The sequence below is a fragment of the Salmo salar genome, chromosome ssa20 (assembly GCF_905237065.1).
Source record: "Salmo salar chromosome ssa20, Ssal_v3.1, whole genome shotgun sequence".
In the NCBI taxonomy this organism is placed as follows: Eukaryota; Metazoa; Chordata; class Actinopteri; order Salmoniformes; family Salmonidae; genus Salmo; species Salmo salar.
Genome location: NC_059461.1, coordinates 26,649,735 through 26,676,393, shown reverse-complemented (window position 1 = coordinate 26,676,393; position 26,659 = coordinate 26,649,735). Strand labels below are relative to the sequence as shown.

The 26,659-nt window shown below is 46.3% G+C and overlaps 1 protein-coding gene across 4 annotated transcripts in view; it reads left to right on the top strand.

The window, feature by feature from the left end:
• Positions 1–26,659, top strand: part of LOC106580375 (tetratricopeptide repeat protein 28) — a 330,699-nt gene that overhangs the window by 264,058 nt on the left and 39,982 nt on the right. For 3 of the 4 annotated variants that reach the window (XM_014161360.2, XM_014161361.2, XM_014161362.2), the window contains 2 exons: positions 5,948–6,455; positions 25,814–26,610. In XM_014161360.2, coding sequence (XP_014016835.1) covers positions 5,948–6,455; positions 25,814–26,610 — 1,305 coding nt within the window. Of the gene's footprint in view, positions 1–5,947; positions 6,456–22,215; positions 22,286–25,813; positions 26,611–26,659 lie in introns of those variants that run through there. The other variant, XM_045703121.1, reaches the window with a different exon arrangement.

The window sequence follows — 26,659 nt, the reverse complement described above, 5'->3', positions numbered from 1 at the left end:
GAGACCAGCCACCCAGACAGCTGATGAAACTGAGTATTTGTGTCTGTAATAAAGCCCTTTTGAGTGAAAAAACTCATTCTGATTGTCTGGGCCTGGCTCCCCAGTGAGTGGGCCTATGCCTTCCCAGGCCCACCCATGGCTTCGCCCCTTCCCAGTCATGTGAAATCCATAGATTTCTTTCAATTGACTGATCTCCTTAAATGAACTGTAACTCAGTGAAATCATTGAAATTGTTGCATGTTGCGTTTATATTTTTGTTCAGTGTGTGTGTGTGTGTGTGTGTGTGTGTGTGTGTGTGTGTGTGTGTGTGTCTAGTATGAGTGTGTTGGCAGAGTGACAGAGGTGTTGCTACCATCTCCTCTGTAATGGAATCAGCAGTGGTTCCCGTCTCCTCTCTCTCTCATATAATCCCATGAACAGCACTCTGCTGGAGTAGAGCCATCCTCTAACCAGCCCAGACCGCCCTCAGGCCACCTACCTGGGACAGGGGGCAAACCACTGCCTATTTAACACCTCACACCTCCCTCCATCCCTCTACCCCTCCTAGTACACCTCTCTGCTGTGCTCTCTCTGAAACACGGAATAATCATTTCCTCACCATCCCAAATGGCACCCTATTCCCCATTTAGTGCACTTTGTTTAACCACAGCCCATAGGGCTTTGATCAAAAGTAGTGCACTACATAGGGAATGGTGTGCCATTTGGGACATTACCACTGTTTAAATGCAGCATACATTGCACTACTCATAACTCATGGAGCCATTGACTAGGGCATAACCATGTACTTCCTCTCCATTCCTAACCAGGATCACATTAAATACATATCATGGTCTGCAGGCCGGAAGTATGGTTTGATGGTTATTGCAAAAATACCAGTGACCAGTAAGTTTATGGCTGTGCCTTCATGTTTTTTCAATGTTGCTGGGTGTGTCTGTTTTACAGGAAGAGCTTTATAATGGACCCAGAAGTGTACAGATCAAATATGTTGTTAGTATTGTTGTTGTTGGTCATCATCATCAGGGATTTACTACTACTGATATGAATGAGATCGTGTCAGTAAAAATGGCTGTCAGTAGAAACAGCCAGCTTAGCAGTGTAATCATCATAGCAACAGGCAGCCAGGGGGCTTCTAGAGGTACAGTAGAGGTGTAGAGATCTCTGAAAACAGTTTAGTCTGAGCAGCGGGTGACGGTTTGTGCAGTGGCCAATGCCTTAGTCTGCCTATTTGTGTGTGCTCAGGAGGTGGCATGCTTCAGATGGCTGGAAGTGGCAGACTCTCCCCTAGTGCCTGGTGGGCTGGAATCAAAACCACTCAGGTTTCCATGGAAACCACCTCCATCCTATCAGCACTGCTGCTAGGCAATGGTGATTATGATGGTAGTGGTGGTTGGGTTGTAGTTAGCAGTGTTCTAAGTCAAGCAGAAAGGATCTGAGGCGAGGCGAACTCCCTCACACAGCAGAGCAGAGCAGTGATCTAGCGTGGATTGTTACTGGCAAGGAAATGAAACATACACACACGCATCAGGGGCCCAGTGTCACAGAATTGACACAGACCAGGGATCAGGAGCAGAAGTGTTACTGCAGCATGACATGGGAGGGTCAACAGGGGTGAAAGTAAGGCGGTACGGTCCAGTATGGCGTCCCGGCCCGAAATAAATAGTGGGGGTACGTCGTACCGTTAAAACCTGAGCCTATATCAATTAATACATCATGCCCAAAAAACTATAGGTGACTACACTATTATCTAACATTACTGCATGTCTGCAGCATGACAAATTTGCGAATTGACTGGAAACTGGGTGGTGTGCGCTCCAAATTGCGTTGTGGTTTGAGGAGAACACTTACATTTTGTCAAGGCGGAGATGAGTGGCCGTGACCGAGGCGCACGTGGACAACAGTGGATTGTAGGTGTTTTGTAACTGCAGTTGTAATGACATCATTTGAATGGCTTCATGATATCTCTTTCCATTCATTAAATTGCTGGTGCAAAGTGCACTGTTGGGGTTTGAATGCTGAAGTTATTTTGTGAGTGAACTAATGTGCGCAGGTAGCTAACAGGAGCACCTTTGTTAAGTGATTGTTTGACAATAAGATGAAAACATCATGACTGGTTGTGTTTATAACACATTAAAATGCATAGGCAGCGTGTCCATAAGGCTAGGGGAAGCTAAGCTTTCCCTAAAGTAAATGTCATTAATTAAATTGCCAAAATTATATAGCCTAATTAGCTTACTCCTGTCTATACACAAATAAATAAAACCATTCAAAATAGGCTACTACACCAGAAAGCATGAATTGGCCACAGAGGATCAGTAGCTTCTTGAAAGAAAAGCTGTGGGTTGTTTTAAATCGCGTAGTAGGAAGGGCCCGCAATTTGGGCAGTGTGCACTGCAAATACCAAGTAGATGATTGCTGAGTTGCGACTGTCAGTGAAATGCAGAGAGACCCAACCAGTCATATCGCAATACTTCAAATTACAGTCGCGGAAAACTGTTTGGAAAGCAAATGGCTATTGCTGTAAAGAGAAGACAATGAAATGACTCAAATCTGTCTTTTATATATCAAAATTCTTAACTTAATTGAACGAAAAGTAGCCTTTTGTTTTTTACCTGTGATATCCAATTGCGATCTTGTCTCATCGCTGCAACTCCCCAACAGGCTTGGGAGAGGCAAAGGTGGAGTCATGCGTCCTCCGAAACATGACCCAATGTGTCGGAAGTCAGCCTGCAGGCACCCGGCCCGCCAAATGGAGTCGCTAGTGCGCAATGAGCCAAGTACAGCCTCTCCGGCCAAACCCTCCCCTAACCCAGACGACGCTGGGCCAATTGTGCGCCGCCCTATGGGACTCCCAGTCATGGCTGGTTGTGACACAGCCTGAGATCGAACCCGGGTCTGTAGTAACGGCTCAAGCACTGTGATGCAGTGTCTTAGACCGCTGCGCCACTCGGGAGGCCCCCAAAATTGTTAACTTAGTTGAGCGAACAGTAGCCTCTTATTGGCACCAGCGGAGAACATCGGCCATATCCCCGGTGAGTGTGCATAATATATTCACTGTCTTTATCATTGGGTCAGTGCCACTTTTGTTTGTTTTTGGACAGTCATTTCCTCCTCCTCTTGTATTTGTGTCTCCCCTTTTTGTAGCCCAATTATAGGGATCAGACAACATGGTTTTTATTGATCTGTTTGTCAGTGTCAGAGTAGGCTGCCCTGTAATTGTTGTAGTATAAAAAAAAATGTGAGTGCAAACTTAAGTGTCCCGTACCGGTAAGAAATGAAATCTACATTCAGCCCTGAGGGTCACTATGTTAACGACTATGCATTACTTCCAGCATGTGGTATGAAAATAGCCATTTGTCTAATGTGTTGTACAATATAAACATATCCACAACAAATGACTGTCATTGGAGTATCAGCCAGGAATGTTAAACACTGTCCCTGCCTGCGTTGTAAAAATGGATTAGTGCTCTTCAGCCAAGCTGTTCTGATGAAGATGAGCTCACCCCCACAACCCTCCACCCTCCCTCAGGGGGCTGCACCAGTTTACCTTTCATTAGGGGATCAATGTGTTGATAAGAACCAGCGGTTTATCAACAGTTTATGAAGGCCGACGTTTGGATTAATCAAATCAGCACACATCCGGAGAAGGGCCGGACTCTGTAAACACAATCAGATCTGACTGCACAGATGGAATGAGAGAGGTGGGGGAAGGGTGTGGGGGGGGGAGGATAGATAAGTAAAGAAAATAAATTAAATCAAATTAGAACAGTCGCCGTTGCAGAAATCAAATGTTTCGAGGAAATGTTCCCTTCTTGGACTGCTGGGTACTTGTGATTTCCATCAGTCTACATGAGCAGTGCTGAGGGAGGGCTGTAGTCACCACTGGCTGTAAAATTGGTCCCAGCGTCTGTCTGTCTGTCCCCAAACCTAGCAGAACACATCTACAGTGGCAGGCGAGACTCGCTCCTCCACTGACTCCCCATCAACTCTCTATCTGGGGAGAAAATGCAGTGTTGCAGTCTCACTTTAAAGGGACACTGATCACAAGCACAACTCATCTCAACTGTGGAGAAAGATTGCTCTCTCTCTCTCTCTCTCTCTCTCTCTCTCTCCCTCCCTCCTCGTCTCACTCATTTTCCCAAGAGACAGAGAAAGCAGAGGAATCCTCTCGGTTTCTCTGTTCACAGAGTGGAAGTTGGAGTTGGAGAGATGGAGCTGAGCGGAGCTTCAAACGGCACATGTAATTGAGCAGACCTAGATAGGCTATCTGGGAACATGAAACAGCAACAGTTGTGACGGGAGGTAATTGCCTCCTAGGCCCCATATAATATCTTGTCGAGGATTTAAACTCCAGCAAACTGCTGGAAGTCCTTATGTCGGCAGGTAATATGTTCCAGGCATCAGCAGCCCTGTGAAATGAAAGAAAGGTAGCACTGCTGTGTGTGTTTGCGTGCATGTGTGTTTGAGAAACATAAAGTATGAAAGGTAGAAAATGTGTATGTGTTTGTCAGCTTGTGTGTGTTTGTATAAGTGTGAGAAAGTGTTTTACAATATAGATTTTTTCTTGGGTTATGCATTGTTTTTTATTAATTTAATGGAACTCAATAAAAGCAATATGTTCATTATGCATTCTCAGAGCAAAGGTGCTGCGAAACTCTCTCTCTCTTTCTCTCTGTGTGGGAGCAGGAATTACCTCGACATTTTTAAAGCGCAGTGTTTTCCTGTAATGAACTAAAGTGGGTTAACACGTGCCATTGCATTTATACATGAGTGATTGCTTTTTCAGATGTGTTGACATTAACATTCAATAGTGACCTCAGCACTGTTGAGGCACATGCCTTTTGATGACGAGCAACAGAGATTGAAGGCTTAGCAAACAGCACAGGATGAAGTTAATAATAATACATTACTGGAGTTGTTTGACTTTCCAGTCATCCTTTGCTTGGTTACTTCTAAATGCACTTAGTGTAACCCCAAGTATCAGTGTCACAGAGGCTCCTACCCAGGCAGGGAAATCAAGCAGAGTTGTGGCCTTAATTGTCAGGGTGATTATCCTCTTCCCTGGCCCCTGTCCAACCCCCTCCAGGCCCCTCCCGTTCTGTAGGACACAGAGAGGGAGAGAAGGGGTGAGAGAGGGAGGAAGGAGATGCGTTATTAGCTGACCCTCTCCTCTGCAATTAATGCAACATCTGTCCACACAGATACAGCCGCCCCCAATTCCCAGCAGTTTACCCTCTATATAACAGCTAATAAACCTACAATGAGTGTGTTACTTAGAGGGTCAGGCCTGCACTGTTTCAGACCCCTCCACTTTACTGCACACCCTACACGTTGTGTTACACTTCATATCTATGCAGGTGGATGGGGGTGAGAGGAGAAAGATCCTGTTGAGGCGATAGATAAGAATATGCTACAATATATACCCAGCATCAGCCCTCCTGATAGAGAAGTGTTGCCAGTGTTGAATAGATGAGGAGAATCAGTCAGTCAGTCAGTTTGTAGGTCTGTCTCCCTCCAACAGCTGAGGAGTGAAGTTAAGCCTCTCATTTCCTCTTGATTAACTAGCTCTTTGTTCCATTGGTGGTGGCGCACTCCATGAAGGGAAACTGTTGGCTTTAAAACAAGCCTGCCACTGTGCTAATCTGCATTAGGGTTTACCCCCCTCTGATCACAAAAAGGAAGCAAAGCATTTTTGTTTGTTGTTTGCAATATGCCTCCAAAGAGATTTGGGAGTTTAGATTTTTACACAAATGTTTTTTTTAAATATACTTTGGGGAATGGGATGTTGAAGGAGTGTGTTGTGTTTGAGATGCAAAAGCAATCAACTCAGTAAAATTTGGACAAAATGTAGGTAATTTTCACAAAGCTTTAGTTTATAAGTGTTTTTACTATGTGACCTTAATTGCTTGCCTGATGTTTGTCTGTCTGTGTGTTCTCTCTGTGTCTCCAGGCAGCTTCTATGGCCCTGAGCAGCCTGGGTCATGTGTATACAGCCATCGGGGACTACCCTAATGCCCTGGCCAGCCACAAGCAGTGTGTCCTACTGGCAAAGCAATCCAAAGACCAGCTGTCAGAGGCACGAGAGCTGGGCAACATGGGCGCTGTCTACATTGCAATGGGCGACTTTGAAAACGCTGTACAATGCCACGAGCAGCACCTGGGCATCGCCAAGGCCCTGACCAACAAGAGGGAGGAGGCCCGTGCCTACAGCAACCTGGGCAGTGCCTACCACTACCACCGTAACTTTGACAAGGCCATGTCCTACCACACCCATGTGCTGGAGCTGGCCCAGGAGCTGGAGGAGCAGCCTATAGAGATGAGGGCGTACGCTGGGCTGGGTCATGCTGCACGCTGCATGCAGGACCTGGAGAGAGCCAAGCAGTACCATGAACAGCAATTGGCAATCGCTGAGGGCCTGAAGGACAGGGCTGCAGAGGGAAGAGCCTCCTCCAACCTGGGTACGTATTTATCAATCAACACAGAGGGACAGGGGTAGGCCGTGGGCCGGGGCGGGGGGGGGGGGACTTGGCTGGAGATCATATCCATCTATAACATCTTTATTTTTAGGCTTCATTCCAGACATGGCTAACAAAGACTATTTATAGTCTAGTACAGTGTTATGCTCCCCCTTAGAGTGGCTCCTAGGCCTGTCCCTGCCATTTAAGGACAATGTTCAGCGCAGTCCCTCGTGTTGAGGAAAATGCACAGCGCAGCGCAGTCCCAGCGCCGACAAAGATGGCCGCCTTGCTTCGCATTCCTAGGAAACTATGCAGTATTTTGCTTTTTTATGTGTTATTTCTTACATTGTTACCCCAGGAAATCTTAGGTGTTACTACATATTGTCGGGAGGAACTATTGGATATAAGAGCAATGTCAACTCACCAACATTACGACCAGGAATACGACTTTCATCCCCTGTTTGGCCCACCACCCAGGACAATGGATCGGATCCCAGCCGGCGAGCTAAAACAACGGCGCCGCAGAAGGGTCAGACGGAGCGGTCTTTTGGTCCGGCTCCGTAGACGGGCACATCACACACCGCTCCCGAGCATACTACTCGCCAATGTCCAGTCTCTTGACAACAAGGTAGATGAAATCCGAGCAAGGGTAGCATTCCAGAGAGACATCCGAGACTGTAACGTTCTTTGTTTCACGGAAACATGGCTCACTCGAGACACGCTATCTGAGTCGGTACATCCACCTGGTTTCTTCACGCATCGCGCCGACAGAAACAAGCATCTCTCTGGTAAGAAGAAGGGTGGGGGTGTATACCTTATGATTAACGAGACGTGGTGTGATCATAACAACATACAGGAACTCAAGTCATTTTGTTCACCTGACTTAGAATTCCTCACTATCAAATGCCGACCGCATTATCTACCAAGAGAATTCTCTTCGATTATAATCACAGCCGTGTATATCCCCCCCAAGCAGACACATCGACGGCCCTGAAAGAACTTCATTGGACTCTATGTAAACTGGAAACCACATATCCTGAGGCTGCATTTATTGTAGCCGGGGATTTTAACAAGGCTAATCTGAAAACAAGGCTCCCCAAATTCTATCAGCATATCGGTTGTGCTACCAGGGCAGGTAAAACCCTGGATCATTGTTATTCTAACTTCCCCCACCCTCCCTTTGGAAAAGCTGACCACGACTCCATTTTGTTGCTCCCAGCCTATAGACAGAAACTGAAACAGGATGACCAATCGGATTCCACGCTTCAAGATTGCTTCGATCACGTGGACTGGGATATGTTCCGCATTGCTGCGAACAACAATATCGACGAATACGCTGACTCGGTGTGCGAGTTCATTAATAAGTGCATCGGTGATGTCGTACCAACAGCGTCTATTAAAACATTCCCCAACCAGAAACCGTGGATTGATGGCAGCATTCGCGCAAAACTGAACGCGCGAACCACTGCTTTTAATCAGGGCAAAGTGACCGGAAACATGACCGAATATAAACAGTGTAGCTATTCCCTCCGCAAGGCAATCAAACAAGCTAAGTGTCAGTACAGAGACAAAATGGAGTCGCAATTCAACGGCTCAGACACGAGAGGTATGTGGCAGGGTCTACAGTCAATCACGGACTACAAAAGAAAAATCAGCCCCGTCGCGGATCACGATGCCTTGCTCCCAGACAGACTAAACAAGTTTTTTGCTCGCTTTGAGGACAATACAGTGCCACTAACACGGCCCGCTACCAAACCCTGCGGGCTCTCCTTCACTGCCAACGTGAGTAAAACATTTAAACGTGTCAACCCTCGCAAGGCTGCAGGCCCAGACGACATCCCCGGCCACGTCCTCAGAGCATGCGCAGACCAGCTGGCTGGTGTGTTTACAGACATATTAAATCAATCCTTATCCCAGTCTGCTGTCCCCACATACTTCAAGAGGGCCACCATTGTTCCTGTTCCCAAGAAAGCTAAGGTAACTGAGCTAAATGACTACCGCCCTATAGCACTCACTTCCGTCATCATGAAGTGCTTTGAGAGACTAATCAAGGAGACTAATCAAGGATCATATCACCTCCACCCTACCTGACACCCTAGACCCACAATTTGCTTACTGACCCAATAGGTCCACAGACGACGCAATCGCCATCACACTGCACACTGCCCTAACCCATCTGGACAAGAGGAATACCTATGTAAGAATGCTGTTCATTGATTACAGCTCAGCATTTAACACCATAGTACCCTCCAAACTCGTCATTAAGCTCGAGACCCTGGGTCTCGACCCCGCCCTGTGCAACTGGGTCCTGGACTTCCTGACGGGCCGACCCCAGGTGGTGAGGGTAGGTAACAACATCTCCACTCCGCTGATCCTCAACACTGGGTCCCCACAAGGGTGCGTTCTCAGCCCTCTCCTGTACTCCCTGTTCACCCACGACTGCGTGGCCATGCACGCATCCAGAGGGTAGTGAGGTCTGCACAATGCATCAACAGGTGCAAACTACCTGCCCTCCAGGACACGTACACCACCCGATGTCACAGGAAGGCCAAAAAGATCATCAAGGACAGCAACCACCCGAGCCACTGCCTGTTCACCCCGCTAACATCCAGAAGGCGAGGTCAGTACAGGTGCATCAAAGCTGGGACCGAGAGACTGAAAAACAGCTTCTATCTCAAGGCCATCAGACTGTTAAACAGCCATCACTAACATTGAGTGGCTGCTGCCAACATACTGACTCAACTCAAGCCACTTTAATAATGCGAAAATTGATGTAATCAATTTATCACTTGCCACTTTATATTATTTATATTAGATAATGTTTACATAACCTACATTATTCATCTCATATGTATATACTGTACGCCATACCATCTACTGCATCTTGCCATCTTGATGTAATTAGATGTATCACTAGCCACTTTAAACAATGCCACTTTATATAATGTTTTCATAACCTACATTACTCATCTCATATGTATATACTGTACTCTATACCATCTATTACATCTTGCCTATGCCGTTCGGCCATCACTCATTTATATATTTTTATGTACATATTCGTATTCATTCCTTTACACTTGTGTGTACAAGGTAGTTGTTGTGGAATTGGTAGATTACTTGTTAGATATTACTGCATGGTCGGAACTAGAAGCACAAGCATTTCGCTACACTTGCATTAACACCTGCTAACAATGTGTATGTGACAAATAAATTTGATTTGATTTGATTGGTTGAGGACGATGCACAGAGCAGTCCCTCGTGTTGAGAACTATGTACAGCGCAGTCCTTCGTGTTGTTGGCTTACCTTTTCTGATGAGCATGTGGGATAAGTTCTTCTATTTGGCCCCATCCATCCTACAGGATGAGGAAGCACCTGGTTGTTAGAAAGTTACTCTGGCAGATGAAAGGAAGACGTAACAGGCAGGCGGAGGTTGGGAAATGTTTACAGTGTGTTTGCTCCATCAGCATGGGGTTTTATCCAGGTCACTGACCTACAGTAGAGCCAGGATTCTTCCTCACAAGGAGCTTGGGAGGATGTGATGGGAACAGGCTAGAACAGGAGTGTAGAGGTCATGGTTTGCCCGTGAGAGAGAGACTGTGTGGAGGTGGAGGCAGCATCAGTATTCTCCCTCTATTGATGGTGGGGTGATATCCGCATTCCTCTCATGTTGTTATTCTCTGCTCCTGCTTGTCCTCTGCTTGTTGTGGGTTTGAGATACTACTATATCACCAGTACATATGTTTACCTGTCTCAGTGTGTAGCACATTCATATACACTCACTGGATAGTTTATTAGGTACACTACCCCGTTTACGAAAATGGATCGCTCCTACAGACAGTGAGTCACGTGGCAGTGATGAGCTATATAAAGCAGGCAGACAGGCATCGAGGCATTCAGTTACTGTTCGATTGAACGTTAGAATGGGCAAAACGAGTGACCTAAGCGTCTTTGAGAGTGGTGTGATCATCTTTGCCAGGCGCGACGGATCTAGCATCTCAGAAACAGCCCCCCTCCTTGGCTTTTCATGCACAACAGTGTCTAGTGTTTACAGAGAATGGTGTGACAAAGAAAAAACATCCAGTCAGCAGCAGTCCTGTGGGTGAAAACAGCTGGTTGATGAGAAAGGCAAGAATCATGCAAGCTAACAGGAGGCCCACAAACAGACAAATAACGGTGCAGTACAACAGTGGTGAGCAGAACAGCATCTCAGAACGCACAACTCGTCGGTCCTTGTCACTGATGGGTTATTACAGCAGACGACCACACCAGGTTCCACTTCTATCAGCTAAAAACAAGAAGAAGCGGCTCCTGTGGGCACGCGATCACCAACACTGGACAATTGAGGAGTGGGAAAACATTGCCTGGTGCTACGAATCCTGATTCCTGTTGCGTCATGCTGATGGCAAAGTCAAGATTTGGCGTAACAGCATGAAACCATGGCCCCATTCTGCCTGGTGTCTACGGTACAGACTGCTGGTGGTGGTGTACTGGTGTGGGGAATGTTTTCCTGGCACACGTTAGGTCCCTTGATACCAATTGAGTAACGAATGTTTCCGACACCTTGTAGAATCCATGCCCCAGAGAATTCAGGATGTTCTGGGGTCAAAGGGGGATCCGACCTAGTACTAGATGGGTGTACCTGGCCGGTGAGTGTATATTGCTGTAGCTTCTTTATTTGTATGTTCATTCGTTGTTCACAGATGTTTTAAATGTTTAAATGTTGTTTAAAATGGAGGCCTAAGTAGTGAATGGTGTGAGAACAAAGGTCATTGAACAGCAGTCAGCTAAATACATTGCTATGTCCAGGGTCTGGTCTACTACTGTCATGTAGATTTACTGCAGTGTTGCGTGATACAGGATACTTCTGCCTGGTCTGGGGGGTGTGATGTGATTGGTCAGGACAGGAATCTCTGCATGGGCCCAGAGCAGAGCAGACAGACAGCCTCAGTGACTTATCACTCGCTGGGATGTGCTAGAGTGATGGAACACCAACATATAACTATCACACTGTCACAGGAGAAATTAAGCCCATAAAAACCGTTTACATTTTTCATGAGAACCTTCTCCCCCCACCGGCAAGGATTTAATCAAATCTAGCAAATGAATCCTGGTGGCGTAGATAAATAAAAAAGAGAGAAAGAGGGAAGATAAGTTTATAAGATCAGGCCTTTTTGATTGGAGTTCAAATGTAACTATTGTCCCCTTTTCAAAGCCCTAGTCATCTCACGGTCAAAAACTTGCAGATCTAAAATTATTAGCAAGGTAACCTTGACAATACAGGGCTAATCTAATTGTAAAACCAGTGTTTCCAGTATATGCTGCTGTAACTGTTATGAAATGGCTAGCTAGTTAGCGGTGGTGCGCGCTAATAGCGTTTCAATCGGTGACGTCACTCTCTCTGAGACCTTGAAGTAGTTGTTCCCCTTGCTCTGCAAGGGCCGTGGCTTTTGTGGCGCGATGGGTAACGATGCTTCGTGGGAGGCAGTTGTTGATGTGTGCAGAGGGTCCCTGGTTCGAGCCCAGGTAGGGGCGAGGAGAGGGACGGAAGCTATACTGTTCCACTGCTAAATCGTGGCTGCCACTGCATACCTCTATACACCTACATATGTATAGAGGTATCTACATATATGATGTGTGCAGAGGGTCCCTGGTTTGAGCCCAGGTAGGGGCGAGAAGAGGGACGGAAGCTACACTGTTCCACTGCTAAATCGTGGCTGCCCCTGCATAACTCTATACATCTACATAGATGTATGCCCCAGGAAGACCCCCATCAGTCCCCTGCAGGAAGACCCCAGTCACCCCCTTCCCTCTTAGGGGAGGAAACACTGAGTACGGTTACATGCACACAATAATGTGATTATTGTGGATAGTCAGATTAATATAATAGTTTGATCAAAACATTTACATGCTTTGCAAGAAGAACGGTTTCCCTAATAATTCTCTTTACATGGACATATCTGAAATCAGGCTACCTGAATGCAGAAAAGCACCCTCAAAATGAAAGTTCTACCAAAGCGACCAAGTTCGGACATATTAAGTTTGTATGTCAACAACACCCACAAATGTCACAGGACTCGTCTGAAGGTAACCCCTACAAACAAACGGAAATATAGAGGTAGTTTTCTACCAACAAAAATAAGGGGTTAATCTCCTAGATGTAGGACAGACACTTCAAAACCTTATTCCTTATGATACATTTTTTTGCCATTTACGAATGTGTTATTCAATGCGTTTCTATGGGCTACAGGCCAAATTCAATATTTTATCAAATCACTTTAAAAAAAATGTTTTATACATACCTAAAGCGGTCCTAAAATTCTAAATCAAATAGCAAAATGATCCATGGTATGACCATCTTAAAATAATTCCATAAGTTAGCTTAGTACTCCCCTCCACACCCACCCCTGCCGTGACTATTGCATAATCAGTTTAATATCGAATTATTAGTGTGCATGTAAATGTACTCACTGATAAAAGCGTAGCCTGACAGGGGATAAAGGTGCCTCTATGGATAGTCAATACCAGCAGTGGTCGACGACATAGAGATGTCGGACCCTAATTTGATCACTCTTTTGTTGCAGAGACTTATCCTGCTGCATCAAAATGAGCAGTTCTCTTTCTCTCCATGCGGGGGCAGTCAAGTCATTGGTATCAGGGCTTGCTATCAAAATCATAATCTCTCTCGCTCGCTCAAACGCTAAGCCTAGGTCCTATTACTGCAATATTCAAATGTACAGAAATGTATCTGAAATGCAGCCATACTCTAACCATGTTTCCATCCACAGTTCTTATGTGAGTAAAATCATACCGTATAAAAAAAATCACAACAGCTGTGATGGAAACAGGAAGTTTCGGTATAATGTTATAAATGTTGACAGATAATTTGTTCGTTCAACATGGTGGGATCTTTTTTTTGTCTGTAAATTTAATTGTACAAGAAATGGCAGTGGAAATGCCTTTATGCGCATATATTGATATAATAACCATCATATCGAAGTAAACTTGGAGTCACACGATTATATGGTGTGTGGTCCATCCACTACAACTCGGGAAACCATGCAGTTCATTAGGCTACAGATGAAATAAGTTATAATGAACTTCACAGGGTGGTGAAAGTGCACAGTGATGAGCTTGATGCTCTTTTCCAGTAACTATCAAGAGTCTTATTCTGGTGATGATCAATGCTTGACTGGCGTTTGACAAATACAAATATTCTCGCTCTTATCCATAATAATCTCATCATGTAGACTAGCCTACCTGCACTGTATCTGCGAGCTGTTGGCTAGAGCACACCTGCCAAGACCAGAGGAGGCACATTTTCAATTTAACACAACAGTTTTTGTGACAAAACCATCAGTAGAGTTGAAATGTGATGGAGACACTGAACTTTCCATTTTTATTTGGTACATGAAAACGTAAGCAAAAAAGTACATTTTGTGTGCACTACGTCAACACACAATGATTTCTATCCACAACAAGTACTTTTGGTGGAAACACCACTGGGGGAAAAAGCCACATAGTTTCATATGCATATTTAGAATATTTGCATAAAAATCTGTCGCTAGTTGGATGGAAACCTAGCTACTGATACACATTGGAATGTCTGACAAATAGATAAATCGCCCTTAGTCTGTTAAAAAGGACTAAATTGTTCAATGACAATACCAACTAGCGGCCTAAGATATCTTGAAAGACATATTTTAGGGAGCGGTAATGAGGTGACCAATAATGGTTGGAATTGAGATCAGCTGTGCCATCGATGGTTGCAATAGGCCCCTTGTTATTTTCTTATATTCCAATACATTCTATACGCTACTCGTTAGCCTATCCGTTGTCAAAAAGGTGAAAACTCTGAAAACTGATAATAGGCTACTGTTTGTTTCCCTGGCTGAGTTGATGAGATGATTTGGTCCATTAGTTGATTGACAGCTGATTGACATCGATGGGGCTTTAGTGGAGTGGGTCGAGAGCTTCAAGTTCCTCTGTGTACACATCACTAAGGACCTGTCATGGTCCAAACGCACCAACACAGTCGTGAAGAAGGCATGACAATGCCTCTTCCAGCTCATGAGGCTGAAAAGATTTAGCATGGGCCCTCAGATCCTCAAAAAGTTATACTGCTGCACAATTGAGAGCATCTTGACTGGCTACATCACCACTTGGTATGGGAACTGCTTGGCATACGACCATAAGGCGCTACATAAGTGCGTACGGCCCAGTACATCACTGGAGCCGAGTTCCCTGCCATACAGGACCTCTAAACCAGGCGGTGTCAGATGAAGGCCCTAAAAATTGTCAAGACTTCAGCCACCCAAGTCATAGACTGTTCTCTCTGCTACCGCATGGCAAGTGGTACCGGAGCGCCAAGTGTGGGACCAAAAGGCTCCTGAACAACTTCTACCCCCAACTCAGCTGAACAGTTATTAAAATGGCTACCCGGACTATTTGCATTGACCCCCTTTTTATTTGCACTGACTCTCTTGCACCGGCTCTATGCACACTCACTGAACTCTACCTACACACTCACACATACTACACTGACACTCCAACACACACATACACACACTACATATGCTCACACACACAAAACACACACACACACACACACTCACACATAGACACTCTTTCACAATCTTCACATACGCTGCTGCTACTCTGTTTATTATCTATCCTGATTGCCTAGTCACTTTTACCCCTACCTACATGTACATATTACCTCAATTACCTCAACTACCTAGTACCCCTGCACATTGACTCGGTGCCAGTACTCCTTGTATATAGTCTCGTTATTGTTATTTTGTGTTACTATTTATTTAAAAAATGTGCACATCTTTCTTACTTTTAAGTTCTGTATTATTGGGAAAGGGCTCATAAGTAAGCATTTCACTGTAAAGTCTACACCTGTTGAATTTGGCGCGTGTGACAAATAACCTTTGATTTGATTTGACCATCCCTACTCCTGCAATTATCTCCAACCCTGTCTCTTTCATCATGCCACAATGATTTGGTCATTATTATCGTTTAAGAATCTGGCACTTTGCCACATCCATGTGTTAATGTTACAATCCTCCCACTGCTAAGTGGCGTATTATTAGACCTAGCTTGTATCGTCATCCTACTGTATTATCAATATACCTGCCTGTTATTATTCTATCTTACAGGTATTTTTTAAGGAGTGGGGCAGTCCCACTCATTTCATAATTTTTGTTGCTTTTGAGAGATAACAGTGTTGAAAAATGGGGGAGATTGAGTCAAAGGGCAATGGGCCGGATTCGAACCCATGCCAACTGGCATACTGTATGTATGCCGGGGTAAACGGGTGTAACTGCTGGACCAAGACAGGCACTGAGGCAACCACTCATTTATGTTTATAATCCACAGAAGAATGCACACGAGTCGCGCTGTAGCCTGCACATAGCCTACATAGGCTGCTTGAACTAATGCCCAGTGGACCTGCAGTCTAAAAACAGCCTGCATAGGCTGCATAGCCTATAAACACAGCAAGACAGATGGACTAGATCAGAACGTTTAGTTTAAAATGTTAATAATCCATTATTTCTTCACAGTATAAGCGCAGCAATGTGCACATGGTAATACACGCAAATGTTCCAAAATGCAAGTAGTGGACAAAATAAATGGCTTAATGCGCACCACACCTGCCAGCAGTTTCATATGACAGATAGAAATACAGATCTGTAAAACATTCTCAAAGAGGGGAGATCGAAAATATTTCAGTGTGAATGTCTGGCTGAGTTGACAGCCCCATTCATCTATTTCATTAGGCCTAGTACACCTATTATCCTATTAAATCACTGTCCTGCACAAGTCAATGAACCATCATCAATGAACCATCATCAATGAACCATCATCTCTCCCAGCTTCATGGTTTGAAAGAAGTGCGTAATTCCAGTCCACATTATAGGCCTACAGTATGCATAGCCGAATCACAGATGCTATCCTATATTTAAGAAACATACCCCGTGGCCCTGCCCCTATTTTTGCCATGCTGTAGGGACCACCATTGAACTGGTATACATTTTACAAATTGCCAGTTGGGTCATGGGGTGGGGCCATTCCATTAGGTTGGGTCTGGGTCTGTTGGAACGGAATCTGTATGGTAGGTATGGTACTGCATCGTATAGCCTACAAACACCACTTCCAGCCCCCCTGGCAGTGATGATAAACATTCAATATTCATTAAAATACCTCCTGCGACGAAATGGGTCAAATTAAGATCTGACATCTGTAGCACATTCAGCTGTATTTGAGTCCAGTCATTATAATATACGTTGGTGGGATGACTTATGACAGCCATCTAGACAGTTGTAAAGCCGACTAATGGACAACTAAGAGACATAATGGTGCTCCAGGATGACTTGTTCCTAATCCTCAGAAGAGAGAGCGTGGAAGCAGGGACCAAGGTTAATCAACCAAACATAAATTGACGCTCCTCGCCTTTGACCAGCATAACACCCAACCAGTGCTGTAATCACTTAGGTCCCATCTATATATATTCAGAAAGGTATCCTGATTACTTGTGGTCATAAAACAGGGCCTCTAGCGATTACAGTTTATGATGCTACATTTGAATCGTGTAATAGGGGTCAGTGAGCTGAGCCAGTGCACCGTAGTCCGCCCTTAATGTGATTTTCCAGGGTTTTATATATATTTCCAGACATGAGTTTGGAATAAAATTGTAAAATGATGATAATGCCCTTTTAGTGTAAGAGCTGTTTGAACTGACCGATAGGAAAGAGAGATCCAAACATCTCTTTCAATATGAAGCACTAAATGGATACTACAGGATTTTGGCAGATGAACTTGTCAATACCATTTTTATGTCTCTGCGTGCAGTTTGAAGGAAGTTTCTAACTAGCGATAGCACAATTGCTAACTAGCGTTAGCGCAATGCCTGGAAGTCTATGGTAACTGCTAGCATGCTAAGGGATTCCATAGACTTCCAGTCATTGCGCTAGTCAGCATTGGCTCGCAAAACTACCTCTAACTTCCTTCACACTGGATGCAGACATAAAATGACTCTGGGGAAGTAGATAAAGGGCCTCATTGCCAAAATCCCAAAGTATCCCTTTAACATTGAAAGTCAAACAGGAAGCTAATCGTGGGTTTATCTCTCCTTCAGCTAGCTCGGTATCAGGATCATCTTTAGTCTCACCAGTAACAGCAAGCATACATCAACCGCAACAATACTTCAAATTCCTTGGCACAATAATTACAGTATTTGATGTAGTGTCAAAGACCCATAGCTGGTGACAAAACCATAAAATAAATGGGGAAAAAATGAATGGGAGGAGGAGAAGAGTGGGCCTGTTGCTCTGTATTGCCAGGGAAAAGCTGCAGTGCTTCATGGTGATGGCTGGGAAGGGGGCCCAGGGGACTGCTAGGTGATTGTGTGGAAGGTGCCCTCCTGTCTCTACCTCTTGTTTCTCCTTTGCTCTCTTTCCTTGTCTTTTTTTTCTCTCTCCTTTTCATTTGCTCTGCTTGATGGTGCCTTGCGTCTCTCTCTCTCTCTCTCTCTCTCTCTCTCTCTCTCTCTCTCTCTCTCTCTCTCTCTCTCTCTCTCCACCCATAGTGATTGTAATCTGAGGCTGTCAGGCTCCCAGTAATTGAAACTGAATAGATGAATCGCTTAATTACCTAATAGCTGATTCTCCAAGAGCTGAATAATGAAGATAACAGAGAATGAAGTGGGCATGAAAAGCATAATTTCTCTAATTACACCATTGTTGTTGTTGATGGTAAAGGGGGGAATGTTGTTGTTGCCTAGTCATTCCCCCACATACTGTAGCCGACTTGACATACTGTAGAATACTGTACAGTCCGCTTCCTTTGAAGTACCACCATGCAGAGATACAATATGTTCTACACCAGTAGTTCCCAAATTGTGGGGCGAAATTGGTTAGTTCATCATCAGTTCCTCTTGTCATGTTTGTCATTGTATACTTAGAGAGCTATTTATAACTTGTCAGAAATGTCCAGATCGACTAGCCCATGTTATTTAGGTTTTTCAGCCCATATATAATGTTGTAATTATTGTGTCACTCAAATATCACATGAATACACATTAGACATGGCAAAATGTATAGAATTGCAAGAACATTTTCTTTGAAACTGCAAAATGGTTTAGAATGTTCCCCAATGCTAGAAGGGAGGCCCCGAGTGAAAAGGTTTGGGGACCCCTGTTCTACACAACGAGGACATGATCAAGCTTGTAAGATTAACAAGCTTCTGAGGAAAGGGGAAAGAATGACAGTGTCGTATAGCGAGGGGGAGAGAACATGTTGAGAGAAAGTGTTTCTTCACTGAACTTTTATTCCCCTCTCTCAGCTCTTCTCTAATGATCTATGTTAATGTGGAGAGGGTGGAGCGGCCCCTGTCATAGCTTAGAGGTAACATGTAGCCAGCTAGCACTCCGCTCAGCACCGGGATGGTAACATGTAGCCAGCTAGCACTCCGCTCAGCACCGGGATGGTAACATGTAGCCAGCTAGCACTCCGCTCAGCACCGGGATGGTAACATGTAGCCAGCTAGCACTCCGCTCAGCACCGGGATGGTAACATGTAGCCAGCTAGCACTCCGCTCAGCACCGGGATGGTAACATGTAGCCAGCTAGCACTCCGCTCCGCTCAGCACCGGGATGGTAACATGTAGCCAGCTAGCACTCCACTCCGCTCAGCACCGGGATAGTAACATGTAGCCAGCTAGCACTCCGCTCAGCACCGGGATGGTAACATGTAGCCAGCTAGCACTCCGCTCGCTCAGCACCGGGATGGTAACATGTAGCCAGCTAGCACTCCGCTCCGCTCAGCACCGGGATGGTAACATGTAGCCAGCTAGCACTCCGCTCCGCTCAGCACCGGGATAGTAACATGTAGCCAGCTAGCGCTCCGCTCAGCACCGGGATGGTAACATGTAGCCAGCTAGCACTCCGCTCCGCTCAGCACCGGGATGGTAACATGTAGCCAGCTAGCACTCCGCTCCGCTCAGCACCGGGATGGTAACATGTAGCCAGCTAGCACTCCGCTCCGCTCAGCACCGGGATAGTAACATGTAGCCAGCTAGCGCTCCGCTCCGCTCAGCACCGGGATGGTAACATGTAGCCAGCTAGCGCTCCGCTCAGCACCGGGATGGTAACATGTAGCCAGCAAGCACTCCGCTCCGCTCAGCACCGGGATGGTAACATGTAGCCAGCTAGCACTCCGCTCCGCTCAGCACCGGGATGGTAACATGTAGCCAGCTAGCACTCCGCTCCGCTCAGCACCGGGATAGTAACATGTAGCCAGTTAGCGCTCCGCTCCGCTCAGCACCGGGATGGTAACATGTAGCCAGCTAGCGCTCCGCTCAGCACCGGGATAGTAACATGTAGCCAGCTAGCGCTCCGCTCCGCTCAGCACCGGGATGGTAACATGTAGCCAGCTAGCACTCAGCTCCGCTCAGCACCGGGATGGTAACATGTAGCCAGCTAGCACTCCGCTCCGCTCAGCACCGGGATTGTAACATGTAGCCAGCTAGCGCTCCGCTCCGCTCAGCCCTGGGATGGTAACATGTAGCCAGCTAGCGCTCCGCTCCGCTCTGCTCAGCACCGGGATGGTAACATGCTTTATTACTGAGGCTGGTTGGCTCACTGATGCCCAGCGGTGACAGGAGCCTTGGCTCAGTGCACGCTGACCTATAAAGGATATGAAAATGTTGCATTCCAGCCTCCATTTATTATTCATTAACCGGCTAACATACCCCCTAGTCAGCAATTTTTAATATCTCGAAGAGGACTCAAGTGGTGGCTTTCGCATTTAGCTCACATTTCTGTTATTCATGAAACAGAATATAAATTATATTATTTTCCCCTGCAATTCACTTCAAAGAGGTTTTTAATAAGTTTGTTTGGAAGTTGTTGTTACCCCCCTTATCTCCTACCTCTCCCTCCTCCCCTCTATCTTTTTCTAACCAACTTGTCATTGTTTTTTCTTGCATCTCAAAAAGTCATTTGAAATGGCGACTCCATAAATGAACAGGGTGGGAGGTAAGAGTTTTAATTAAGCAATCACTTTCCTTGTTTTCACCCTGTTTCCCAGAGGACCTCTTAATGCTGAGCCACATTAAAATCAAACAGGAAACACAACAAAACAACAGCAGAGCCTAACAGAACCGTAAACAACACTATTCTGGATCTTGTCACTGGGGCAGGAGAGGTGGGGGGGGAGGGGGGCGGCTGAGTTGAAATGGCTTTAGGCCTTTCTTAATATACTCTCTCTCACCCCAACATGGAAAATCTTCTGTGGAGTTTTGCAGAGGATTGGATATATGGCTCACTACAGGAACACAGCCATATGTCCTGGAGCAGACTGAGGCAGTCAGAGAAGGAGAGCTCTCAGGTTGGTTGTCGTTGGAAACACCCTAGTCTTTTTGTAAGGCGGGAGGGGAGAAGGCAGGGGCAGGAGGGCAGCGGCTGGATTTACAGAGGAATTTATCCAGCCTAATGGAACAGTCAGAGTGAATGAAAGAATGCTACGGGGAAGGAGACAGGGAGCGAGGGAAACCAAATCATAAAGGTGCATTTATCTCGGGCCGTGCTGGAGGTAGTCTGTTAGTGAACAACAGGTAAATACGACCTGCTATGGTCCTGGTTCAGGACACACAGACAGGAAGGACAGGAATGGAAAGCCTAGATACTATACTGTGTATGGAAGGAGGGGAGGGGGGTTTGAGGTGATTACATTGGATGCCAGTCTCGTTCTCTTCTCCTGGAGACTTCCTAGTGTAGCAGATCTGTGCTGCTTGGCCCACATTCATGTTCATGGAAAAGGAGCAGTTAGTTCCCCCTCTCCTTGGCCCCCTTCAGCCCAGTCTGATGACAGAGGACCATGCCAAATACTGGACTGGAAGCCCGCTCAAACATTCTCCCACATTTCCACCGTCCACGCATAGCTATGTGCTGTATGCATTTCTTATGAATGCATTTATCGTGTCACCATTAACTCAAACAGCACCGTGAAAGCTTTCCTTTGCATTTAGTAAATGTATAGCCCGCCTCTTCCTCAGCCCAACCCTCAATGGCATTTTATCTCTTTACAAAACGGAAACCAAAGTGTCTTGCTCAATACACTGGACATTAACATAAGATACCTTAATATCCAGAGCTATTATAGATCCAGAAGTAACAGCGGTTTGGCTGTGGGTTAGCAGGGATAGCCGTGACAGTGCTGGGCCTGGGCTGCAGGATAATGACGGGTCAGCTGAAGAGAGCAGAGAGGAAGCCAGCCCAGCTGGGCCCGCAGGCAGGCAGGCGGAGGGGTGGAGAGTTCCGTCGGCCTGTCTGTGTGTGCTTGTGTTGGCAGGCCTCCCACTCAGCACACATCCATCTATCCATCCCCCTTTCTTTTTATCTTCCGCCTTCCTGTCTCTCTCAGCGTGTCTGTCAGGCTGTGAGAGACGTGTGTTTTCTGAGTGAGGATTTGGTACCTAAGTCCAGACCCAGACTCAGACCCCTACCCCACTACACCCCACCCCCAATCAGGGCCCTGCCTGCCTCATCTCCCTCAGCTCTCTACCGCCCCCCACAGGTCTCCACACACACCACACCCAGTCATGTGAAATGTCTAGATGTCCAGTGTTTCCCAACCCTGGTCTCCAGTGCCCCCAACAGTACACATTTTTATTGTAACCCTAGACAAGCACACCTGATTCAACTTGTCAACTAATCATCAAGCCCTCAATGAGCTGAATGAGGTGTGTTTGACCAGGGCTACAATAACAATGTGTACTGTTAAGAGTACTGGAGGACCAGGGTTTGGAAACACTGGTCTAGAAAGTAAGTATGCATCTGCTAGTCCTGCAATTTTCTAGACCATTGACTTTTACATAGCAATTGAATATGTTGTTTTGTATTCATTCTTCAAGCCCTTGTGTTAACAAACTGACATAAATGGAAGGTGAGCTAGAATTTGGACTCTAGGCCAGGGCTGAGGGCTGCTTGGTGATTGGCCATCTTCCTTCTATCCCTGGTATCAACCCGGCACAGTGGCAGAGACTCCATTGATGTGGAAATCCTCTTAGCTGGACAGAGCAGCAGAGAGAGAGGCAGCAGCTGGCAGAATGCTCCACAGTGTAGCAGACCACAACAGCCTCTGTCCACACACAGCACAGAATGACACAGTGATTTACTCAGAGCACGACACCAAGCCTCAGAGTCATCACTGCAGCATCTCCCTCTCACACTGAGCGCCTGTGTAATGCAAAGTGACAACGCATCGCCCCCCTTTTAATGTATTTAGATACGGAGTGTTGGTGAATTGGATACAGTAGGTCTGTGTACATGTGGAGGGATATTTTGTGTATGCGTGGAGGGATATTTTGTGTATGCGTGGAGGGATATTTTGTGTGCGTGGAGGGATATTTTGTGTCTGCGTGGAGGGATATTTTGTGTCTGCGTGGAGGGATATTTTGTGTCTGCGTGGAGGGATATTTTGTGTCTGCGTGGAGGGATATTTTGTGTCTGCGTGGAGGGATATTTTGTGTCTGCGTGGAGGGATATTTTGTGTCTGCGTGGAGGGATATTTTGTGTCTGCGTGGAGGGATATTTTCCTTGTTGTTTGATCCCTCTTTTTTCGCAGTCATTGTCTCAAGTGCTCACTGTGCAGATGGGAATTATGGAGCTGCAGACTCAAATAACCTCTGGGCTATAGCCAATATATGTAACATAACAAAGCTTAGTGTGCAGTCTGAGAGAAATGCTTATCATGCAGTCGAAGTGAATTGCATGGGCATAACAAGGATCAACAGAAGTCAATCTCTCCTTTCTCTAAGAATAATTTCTTGGTGGGGTCATTTGAAATCAGTGTACCTATCATTTCCCATTTCTTATCCAGCTGTCCAACCATCTCTGTCATCTCCATCTGGTTTGTGTACCAACACCATTTACCACCTGAGGTGCAGAACATGCTATTATTTACTATCATACAGGGACCCAGGGGTTCTTGTAATCCTCTTACAATGTGGAAGAGACAGAGATTGTTTTCTGACCCCTTGTCTGGCCCTGGGCACAGCCTTAGGACTAGCCCTAGTCCATGGTCCTCATCTCTTCCTGCTCCAGCTCCAGTCTTTCTCCCCAGCCCCCACCCCAGCCTTCAAGCCCCAGCTCCAATTTTAGCCTCCAGCAATGGACTCAGGGGAGGGCTGGGGCCATGTTTGCTGGTGATACATCAATAGGCATTATACCCTCTGTGGGATAAGCTCCAAAGGGAGGGCATAATCTTGGCAATGACTTTGAAGAGGGAAAAGGTTGTCATTGCTCCTCCGACCAGCCTGCCGTGAATGTTAACATGCTCTGAGCCCCGGCTGGGCTCTGTCCATGATATGTGAGGTGCCAATATCAGTCTACTGTAACTGTCTGACCTCAAATGTCAAAAGCCTATAATGCCTATACCATTTGTCATAATAATAGAGTTAGTAGCAGTTTATCAATTCTATATACTGTATGTTAATAATCCATATTGTATTCCCTCTGCAAATCTGGACCAGGCATTGCCCTGTCTCTTGTTCTTTTTTTCTGGAGAATTCTTAGCATATTAATTCCTTCAGGTGATGACCTGATGATTACTGGGCCAGGTAAGACTATGACACTTTAAACTGAAGACAGAACCACATAGATACACAAATACTGCGCTACTGATCCACCTCATCTGAGGGGGTTCCTTTCCACTGTGAAACTGTGAGGGAACTGTGTGCGAATCGTCATAAAAGTGAGCCCATCTATGGATTGGGGTTATTTACGCCACTATCTATGGGCTATGCAAATCAAGGAGAACCTTTGAATAGGTTATTTTTATGCTGCCATCCAATGTACCTTGTGTGGGTAATCCCCTTTCCTTGATACCTGGATTTACAAACAAGATCAAATATTTACCTCTTCTTTCACCTGAACTTTCTATCAATCAAATGTATTTCAAACACTTTTTATCACAGCTTAGTTTAAACCACTCCTCTTCTATTCCTCCAAATCTGGCAGCCCAAAAAAAGGGCTGCGTTAGAGAATCCTGAAACTGTATAAGGACCAACGAGAGACCAACAGAACGGCAGGGCTGCTAGTCAGGCATCTCAAAGGCCTAATACAAGGCTTTTAACTGAACAAACAACTCTAATGGCCATGCCTCCACATCTACAGCGCCAGAAGTCATATCATTTTGGGTCTGTTAAGTTGGCTGTTTAGTTTGTATCCTTCTGTTCACTTAGCCGCTGCGTGCACCAGTACTGTGAAAGGTTCTGGTAGGGAAAAGTCAGAAAACAGTGACACACATGGTGGTAGCTAATCCCAATGGCACCATCAAGTTCCCACCGCAACCCATAAATGCCCCCCTCTCCTGTCCTCCCTGTTTCCCACACACCCCAGCCCAGCCTGGCCCCGTCTCCATCCTAGTGCCCTCTGAGTGGTGCGGCGGGTTGGGGCTGGTTCCTCTCATCTCCCAGGCCCATTATCCCACACTGATGCTGACGCAGAAGAGACACAGTTAGCCAGGCCTGTTAGATGAATGGCTGCACCGCCACCACGCCACGCCAGGCCCCTCCATATGTTCCTCTCTTTCTATGGTGAGTGATCATTAGTCCTGCGGCGGGCTGTCCTCTCTGGCTCTGGCTCCGTCCATCAGCCTGCGGCCATCCCCTACTCTCCTCCTCTGTTCCCCCGCTCCAGGGAGCCACAGCGCTCTGATATTAGGAGTTTAATTATGAGTTTATGGAAAGCCGGGTGACAACAGACAGTGGGACTCAAAGCCCAGTGTGTGTCTCAGAGGAAAGGAAGGTAGATAGAGATACACTCTGCTGTGTGTGGACGTGCATGCTGGCTGCAGGGCAAAGCTTTTGTTTTCAGGAGGATGATATTTTCTAACAGATAAAATGCTCAGTACACAGAGTCCTAAGATGTTGATTGGTTCTCTACATTCATCTCATTTTTTTAGAAGTTGTTTGCTCAGCTTTCGATCGGCTCTGCCCGCTCTTTCTCTCTCTCTCTCTCTTTCTCCCTCTGTTGTTTCAGTCCCAGTGGAAAAGTTGTTGGTTTTGCTTATTTTCTTCAAAGACACAATCATGAAGGACAGTTTAAAAAATCTAATGATTCCGTTTTGATGTAATTATAAAGCTGTGTGAATGTGCTCCATTTTAATTATGATATTTTTTACGTGGAATGTTTGCTGTGTGAGCTGGCTCAGCAGAAAGCATATTTGAACTATCGAATTACTTGCTTTCTACATAGTGTGGCTGTCTGATGAGGCACTCTGAACTCTCCTCATTTCTTGTGAATGGGATAATAATCTTGTCACCTCCCTCTCCTTTCCATAATCCACAGGCATTATCCACCAGATGAAAGGAGACTATGAGACTGCACTGAAACTCCACAAAACCCACCTCTCCATCACCCAGGAGCTCAGTGACTATGCTGCCCAGGGCCGGGCCTACGGTAACATGGGCAACGCCTACAACGCGCTGGGGGCCTTTGACCAGGCTGTACGCTACCACCGCCAGGAGCTACAGATCTCCATGGAGGTCAATGACCGGGCCTCACAGGCCTCCACCCATGGTAACCTGGCCGTTGCCTACCAGGCCCTGGGGGCCCACGACCGCGCCCTGCAGCACTACCAGAACCACCTCAATATCGCCCGTGAGCTGCGAGACGTCCAGAGCGAGGCTCGCGCCCTAGGTAATCTGGGGAACTTCCACTGCTCCCGGGGAGAATTCCCCCAAGCCGTGCCCTACTACGAGCAGTACCTCCGCTTGTCCCCTGACCTCCAGGACATGGAGAGTGAGGGGAAAGTCTGCCACAACTTGGGCTATGCCCACTACTGCCTGGGAAGCTACCAGGACGCTGTCAAGTACTATGAGCAGGACCTGGCTCTGGCTAAGGACCTGCATGACAAGCTGAGCCAGGCCAAGGCCTACTGTAACCTGGGACTGGCCTTCAAGGCTCTGGGTGACTTCACCAAGGCAGAGGAGTGTCAGAAGTACCTGCTCTCTCTAGCCCAGTCTCTTAATAATGCACAGGCCCGCTTCAGAGCCCTGGGCAACCTAGGGGACATCTTTGTCTGCAAGAAGGACGTGACTGGAGCTATCCAATTCTATGAGCAGCAGCTGGCCCTGGCTCACCAGGTGAGATTCTCTGGCTCCTGTTTTTAGTCTGTCATAGTCACAGGAAAGG